The 8,239-nt window shown below is 29.7% G+C and overlaps 1 protein-coding gene across 2 annotated transcripts; it reads left to right on the top strand.

Annotated features, from left to right (window-relative positions):
- Nucleotides 1-434: 434 nt before the first annotated feature.
- On the top strand, nt 435-2,241 carry LOC105133970 (uncharacterized). 2 transcript variants are annotated; one of them, XM_011038153.1, is made up of 2 exons: nt 435-768; nt 1,410-2,241. In XM_011038153.1, the coding sequence occupies exon 2, from the start codon at nt 1,421-1,423 to the stop codon at nt 1,922-1,924; it is 504 nt and encodes a 167-aa protein (XP_011036455.1). In that variant the 5' UTR covers nt 435-768; nt 1,410-1,420; the 3' UTR covers nt 1,925-2,241. The 2 variants fall into 2 exon arrangements, with proteins under 2 accessions (XP_011036455.1, XP_011036454.1); XM_011038152.1 differs by having other exon boundaries at nt 438-859.
- Nucleotides 2,242-8,239: the final 5,998 nt, after the last annotated feature.

Genomic DNA, 8,239 nt, shown 5'->3' with positions numbered 1-8,239 from the left:
AATATTTTCCCAAAACTTTTAACAAACTATGCTATTTTTCAACCAAAAAAAATAAAATTCCATCTACCAGTTGCTCACACCCAAAATTAGTAATGGAATGAATCAGCAACAGCTCTCAGTTGAAACCACATTGCTGGATAGACACAAAACTTTAACTACTTGATTAGCTAGCAACTTGTGTGTTAAGGATATCTCCAGGGCAGACCGGCACCTTACACGTTTGTGCATAACACGTGGCATGGAATAATTGGATTCGGAAACGCCAGAATGAAGAGGCAAAAACCTCATAAACAGCACATAAAAGGCCAAGAATAGTCGTCTCTTCATAAACATGATGGACGCTTAGCTGGCAATCAACAAATCAACGGTCAGAATTCTCTGACAGCATCAATTGTCGACGTGGGATTGTTACTCTTTAAAGCTTCAATCATTGGTGTTTTTTCTTCCCGTGATAAATTTTTCCTTACTTCTCCTTCTCCTTGGTGTTCTCTCTCTCTTGTATTTTCCGTGGAGGAGAAACAAAAAGCAATCTCTTGGGTTTTTGTTCTTTTAAAGATTTGGTTTCGGTTCTCTCTTTGAAAGTTATCAAGAACAGTAAAGAGGCTCTTGATTGACGGATGCAAGTTTAAGATTTTCTATTCTTTTTAGAGAAAGAAAGAAGTTTTCTTTTGAAATGAATTGGATGTGTGAGGTTTTCTTTGCTGAAGAAGAAGAGAAGGTTGAAGAAGGAGAGTGGGAAAAGGAGAGATAGTATTTACCAAAGCCAAGGTAGCTAGCAGAAGTAGAGAGGCAGATAGCTATAAACAACTTACAAAATAAAATTTCATCTAAGGGGTTTTAGTTTGTTCTGCTTCTGCTGGTAATAATTATTCTTATCAGAATTTTTTCCTCATTTTATTTCCCTATACATATATATTTTCATGCAAAGCAAATTTTCCTTCTTTGATTTTGTTCAATGTTTTTGTTCAGTGGGGAAAATCTGATTTTATTTTATTTCATTTTTATTTATGTTTATCTTTCTTGATCATTTCAAATGTCCTCGTCTTCGTCTTTTTTTTTTCCCTTTGCTATGAGTTCTTAAAGACATATTTAGATGATGAATATGTTGCTGTTCTGTTTGCCGTGAACGCAGAATCAAAGAAAAACCAGACATAAAGGCTTTCCTTTTGCCTTTATGTGTAACTGTTTTTCAACACTTTTTTTATGCATTCTACGCGGAACGCGTGATAATAATGACTTATTTCTTTTATTTCTTCATGTTTTAAAAGCTAAGAAATCATAATTTGAAAACAGAACGGCCACATCTCTCTATTTTATTACCTCATTCATGTAATCAGTAACTGGCAACCAAATTGAAATGAAATCATGTACTCTGTTAATGGTTTAATGTTGTTTTGGTTGATTTATAGGGTAATTGGCAATGTCTGCTACTATAATCAGTGACACTATGGTGGTCTCAGCACCAGAGACACAAGCAACAGCAGCAGCTGCAGCTGCAGCAACGACAGCAACACAACTCATTGCACAGATAGAGGTTGAGTCAGTCAAATGTGATTGCTGTGGCCTAATCGAAGAGTGCACACCAGCATACATTGAAAGAGTACGCGAAAGATATCATGGAAAATGGATTTGTGGGTTATGTGCGGAGGCTATAAAATATGAAATTGTAAGGACTGAGAGGCTTATTAGTACTGAAGAAGCAATGGCAAGGCACATGAACTTCTGCAAGAAGTTTGTTTCCTCAGGGCCACCTCCTGATCCAACAACTCATTTGATAGCCGCCATGAGACAAATCCTGAGAAGAAGCTTGGATTCTCCGAGAGGTTTAAGGTCAACCCCAAGTAGTCCTAACAAAACGAACGGAGCAATTCGTGCCGCTACACTTGCTAGGTCCGAAAGTTGCTTCCCTGCTTTGTCTGGTTGATATATAATGCTGAGCATCGTGGAAGACGGGGTGATTCATAAAATGGTGATGAAGCTATTGGGAAAAAGAAAAAAAAGAAGAGAGAGAACATATTCCATTTTCATGCAAATAAGAAAGATCAAAGGATTGAAGTTAGGTGCCTAATCTAGCTACTTATATAGTTGTTAAATACAGAACTTCCTGTCACAAGAAAAATCACGGAACTCCCTTTTTTCCTGAAGCTTTATATTTCAGCTGTACGTACTTTGTGTAATCTGTCTTTTTGAAACCATGGCTTCCTTCCACTTTTTACCAAACTATATTTCTCAATTTTGATACGTCTGGTGTCATTGGAATGAATTGCTGGTGCGTTATTTCTTTCCATGGTTACAAACGCTTGATGACCATTTAGTGTTGATGTCTAGACATTATCGAAACATAATAATTTGGTCCCCGGATGATGCTTGTCATAATTCAACATTTGGTTTGGAGTTGGTGAGATATTATTAAAGATTGAAAGAAAATTGAGTTTGTGAATAGATCCAGAGAAGGCTTTGGTTAGCATGGATTCTTATAATGGTGGGAGACCTCCTTTTTGGGGTTCTCGGCGCTCCAGGTTCCACTAATGGCTTTTCTTTATTTGATTCTTCTGAAAGAAAGGGAGTTGACGTCGTGGGTGAACTATTCTTGTTCTATTAATTAACTATAAAATAAAAGAGGACTGTGATTATTTTTTTTCAATCAGTTTTCTTTTTATATAATTTTATTTTTTAATATTAATTTTTTTATCGAGTTATCATACTCTTATAACATAAATTATGAAGTTAATGAATTTAACAAATTAACTTAAGTGATTCTTATATAATTTTATTTTTTAATATTAATTTGTTTTATCGAGTTATTGTATTCTTATAACATAAATTATGAATTTAATAAATTAACTTAAGTGATTTGGATAATTTTTTCTTTTTACTTAATTAATATTTTTTTTCAATTATATAATTTAATATTGGAATAATTGTATTTTTTTTTATCTCTCTTCATAAATTATTATTCATTAAAATAATGTTTTACTCTTTTTTTTTTAATTTTTCTTTTATTATTATTATTTTATTATTTATTATTAGATTTTTTTATTAATTTATTACAATCTCATAACATGAGTTGTAAATTTGATGAGTTAACCCAATTGACTCGGGTTTTTTAACTAAAATTTTTTTAATTTTATTATTTATTATTAGATTTTTTTATTAATTTATTACAATCTCATAACATGAGTTGTAAATTTGATGAGTTAACCCAATTGACTCGGGTTTTTTAACTAAAATTTTTTTAATTTTATTTTTTAATATCGAGTTAATTGAGAATTAGACTTCATGATTTATTTTTTTTATTTTCTGTTGTATTATTCATTCCTCATGACCTAGAAATAATGTTTAATAAGTTAACTCAAGTTAGTTTAGGTTGTTTTTATATTTTTTAATTGATTTTTTTTAATTTTATCATTCAACACTTGGTCGGTTGAGAAATGAGCTTCATAATCTATTTTAGTTTGCTTTATACGGGGATATATAAGTCTCACGATTAAAGTTGATCGGTTGATATAGTTGCATGAAAAGGTTGAGTGATTCACATAAAAACCATAATTTTATAAACATTTTCTATGAATTATGTTTTATGAATTAAAATTTATATTTTTATCTAACTTATAAACTAAAAAACAAACTCCAATTAAAATCTTAAAAAGTTTTTCAGTATTATCTGTTTAGTTGATTTCACTGACTATTATGAACCGGTTGGCCAATTTATCATTTTTTAAAATATTTTGTAATAGTAAACAATGATAAAATTTTAATTAATTGATATTGTGATTTATAACTATGACTTTTAAAAGTATACTATTTTACTTATTAATTCACTATTTCTTTCCATGTTATATGCTAATTGCCCATTTTGTCATTCATATCTTCCCAACTCTCAGTACCTCTCATCTTTTGACAATGAAACAGATAGTAAGTTTCGGACCAAGATGCAAACTTTCTTTTATGATATTGAATTACAGCACTGTTTTGAAGTACAATGAAGATTGATAGTATGCTTTAGTGCTTTTCATTACTTAATCATGTAACTTCCTTTCTATCATCAAGGAATCTGTGACTCAGGATGTTCTATTCCCGCCCCAAAGACATAAAGATTAAAAATCTTGTAAGATTCTCGCACTTCCATCAAATTCATAGATATCAAGAGGATTTCATTCCAAGAACTCCACACAAGTGCAGTTATAATCCTCTTTCAATCTGGGCTGAGTTTAGCGTTCTGGGTACCGAAGGATGAAGATCTTAACAGGAACCAGAACTTGGCTGGAATTATAGCAACGACTAGCAAAGGTGTGTGTATGTGTATAGGTTTTCAAATACTGGAAAATATAACATAGAAAAAAAGAAGCTTTTTCTTAAAGATTAAAAAAGAAAAACATTATTCTTAAGAATTGGTAGGTGTGCAAAGAAAGAAATGAAAGTGGATCAAATTATTTCGATTAGCTTTGATGAAAGGTACTAATCGAATTATTGAGCCGTTAATCATTACAGCTAATATTAAAGTCAGTATCACAGACGTGTATAAAAAGAAGAAGAAGAAAAGATGCTACTGAAGTCTCAATCTTTATCCTAAAAAACAATCATGGATAGACATGCATTGAGCCCCATGCTCTCCATGCCATGGCTGCAACTATTCAAAAATCAAGACATATATCTTGCTTAAATGGTGGTAAAACTAAAATGTGCATGGAAATAGATCTGGACGTCTGATGACCAGAAATGGCTGGTAAAATTAAAATACACGAGGCACGGGAAAGGATGAACAGAAATGGCACAGATTTAAAGGTGCAAAATCAATTTAGATCGACAAAATATGATCTGAACGTGTGAAAAGTGCATAATTGGAGTTATTACCTTTGTAAGTAGATCTGGATTAGGAGAAAAGGGTTAAAAAAAAAAAAAGAGGGAGGGAGGTTGAAATGTCATGTCAGAAGCATGAGATTTAGGCTCTGTCTATTCTTCGAGTTCTGGATTAGATAGCTGATCAGCACACAGAAGTGAGTGACAACTAAGTCAGCAACGCTATTGACAGTCGGCTCAGGTGATAAACAGAGGAGACTTTCCAGGCAGAAGTTCCTGGAGATGGGCAACTGCGCTCGGTTGGTAAGATGGAGAATCATGTCTACTACTCATTGCATACATTTCTTTCATTGATTGATTTTCTCATACGCTATTTTCAACTGTGAACTTGTGATTTGGCATAAATTTCTTTGGTTATATAGACAAACTTGTCACAATCTCGAGAATATTGCAAACGCCAAATACTAGAGTTTTTATGTTTGGTATTATTGTAACTTTTATGGTTATAATTTTAAAAAAATTATTTTATAAAAAATATTTTTAATTAAGGTTGATATGATATTTATATATATTCGGTTAAAAATATGGTTAAAATTGAGATTAAATAAAAAATAATTTAATGTATTTGATTAATAATGCTTTTTAAATTAAGGTTATAAAATAAGTAAAATATATTAATATTAATATTAATATTAATATTGATAGTTTTAAATATAAATATTGTAAAATTAATTACTACTATTATATCATGAAATAAATAATACTTTATATAAAATATTTTTTATTATTCCATTAAACCATCTATAATTCCATTACATACAAAATTTATCTGATAAGGAATTACAGTTTTCATAATTTTTTGAGTGTATAATAAAATTAGATAAAATATTATCAGGTTTAAAATTGATATTACAGTGTGAGTGAATTTAACTTACTCTACACTAGTTTTTTGAAAAAATAATATTATTCACATCACAGTGGGAGTGAATTTAATTAACTGTAAACTAGTTTTTTTAATAAAAACAATTAAAAAAATTGAATACACTAAAAAAAAAACTATTCATGTAAACAATGCAAGTGAATTATACTATTCATTAAGTAAACGATGCAATTTAATTCTGAACAATGCGAGTAAATTGAACTATTCATTGTTTTAAGTGAACAATGCAAGTGAAGTGCACTGTTTACTAAAACATTGTTAGAAGAAAAGTGATTAGTATTTAAAATTACATTTTTATCAAGGTTTTATTTCATCATTTTGCACTTGAAGTATCAATAATTCCTTAACTAAAGCATGTTTTATAATAACATATCTAATAATATAAGATATCTTTAATTTGTGATAAATATCATCTTAAATGCATGCCTATCGCATAAATGAAAGGATTAATTGATGAGTTTAAGAACTGAAATTGAAAGGACAAAGAAATGACCAGACTTAGAAAAGAGATGCTGGTGTAGTCCAAACCAGAACACCGTTCGGTAATTGGGTTATATCTGGAGTTATAGATCTCAGATTTATGTCTACTTTATATGGATGAAAAGGTAAGACATAGACCTACAACTTTCATGGAGCTTAAGATTTAAAAAGGTAATTTTCAAGTCCAAATTGTAGCAACAACGAAGAAGTCTGAATCTATCCTGTAGTCGGAACACTATTAAGTGTTTGGCCCATATCTAGAGTTCTAGAAGTCCAAATGACCTTAATTTTTTTTCTTCTAAAAAGCTGAGACAAATTTCTAGAACTTTCATATTTTCAAGTGGTTCTAATTTTGACGTTATCAATGATATTTTAGGTAGACAAGAGAAGATAATGATTGTCACCAAATCAAGAGTTGGTCACCCACTCATTAATTAGTCATCAAATCAAGAGTTCTCAATTTTGGCCCATAAAAAGAAGCATTTGCCATGCATTTAGACATCTTGATTTCCAAATCAAGATTATACTCTTGCTTTCTCTCTTTGTATTACTCATGTTTTGCTTCCATTAATATCAAGTTTATGCCTTCCATTTCCTTTTCTTTACTTAATTAACTTTTATCTTATTTATGTTTAGTTAAGTTTATTATGTTCTTATTTTGTTTATTTTTTTTTTCATTATGTTTAGTTAAGTTTATTATGTAAAGGTGAAAAGGTTACACTAATGGTGTAAGAATAAGTACAGTGTAAACTCAGTATAGACCTTAATGTTTGATACTAACATGTTTTGTATTTGTTATCTTGTTCACTCTTTAATACTTTGCTTGTTAAATGTCTAATCTAGATTTATATTGTATAACACTTGGTACAATAAATACTTTGCACTTTCATACCCATACTGTATGGTATAACCGACACCTAAGCTATGAAAGGAACATGATTTGTTGTTAACATAAGTTATAATCATGAATGCCTGACAATATTTAAAAGTATTAGCATTATTCGAATAAGATAACTAATGTAATCATGTTAACAATTTATAATCTGATTGGAACTTCATTTATGTGTGGTTTCCAATTGAATAATAAGAGTTTATACTATACTTATTTGACATATTAGTGGATTCTCTAATCTTGATATTTGTTGTTATCATTGTTTAATCCTTACTTTGATCTTTCATCTCAAAATTCTCATCAACTTTTTCTTTTTCTTTTTCTTTTTACTATTACTACTACTACTACTACTACTAGTAATATTATTATTATTATTACTATTACTATTATTATTAGTATTATTATTATTGTTGTTGTCATATTATTGTTATTTATAATTTATATAATTAACCTTCTTGTGATTCGACCCCGGTCTTGCTAGGCTATTTATTACTTCGACACTCTTGTACTTAGAAGAAGACGTCAATCTTTTGGTCATGTCAAAAAGTAGCTTGGAGCTACTTCAGCAAACCGTGTTTCAAACATAAATTATAATGAACCCTATAAAAAATAAATTGTATTTTTTATATAACAAAATATTTGTTTTGTTGTGGTTGCTTCAAATGCAGAAGCAACCATGCAAACAAACAGACTCGTGACATCGAAAAAAGAAGAAGGTGAAATATAGTTAACATTAACAATAAAATAAAAACTAAAATAAAAAAAGAGTTCTTCTATATCTTTTTTTTAAATACTATTCACTATAATGGTATTTTATTTTTTCTCTTTTTTTTTGGCCTTTTATTTTATTTTTATAATTTTAATTTCAGGCTTCGTTAGATAGAAATGATTTTACTTGACCTGAATAACAAGTTTGACAAGTTAATTTGATTGGCTTGAGTTCCCTCTCTTTTTTCTAATTGATTTTGTTTTTCTTCTAGTTCATTCTTCAACATTGAGTTAATTAAGAATTAAACCTCATGATTTGTTTTAGTTTGTTTTTTATAAGGTTACCACTATCTCATGACTTGGATCACAAGTTTAACAAATTAACTCGAGTTGGCTTTATATGTCATTTTTAATTGATT

Source organism: Populus euphratica, unplaced genomic scaffold (assembly GCF_000495115.2).
Source record: "Populus euphratica unplaced genomic scaffold, PopEup_1.0 scaffold38.1, whole genome shotgun sequence".
Taxonomy (NCBI): Eukaryota; Viridiplantae; Streptophyta; class Magnoliopsida; order Malpighiales; family Salicaceae; genus Populus; species Populus euphratica.
The sequence above is the reverse complement of the archived record's forward strand: the minus strand, read 5'-3'. Positions and strand labels throughout refer to the sequence as shown.

Excerpts from the sequence above, each read along its gene's own strand:
- LOC105133970 (XM_011038153.1), top strand. The coding sequence starts at position 1,421 with ATGTCTGCTACTATAATCAGTGACACTATGGTGGTCTCAGCACCAGAG.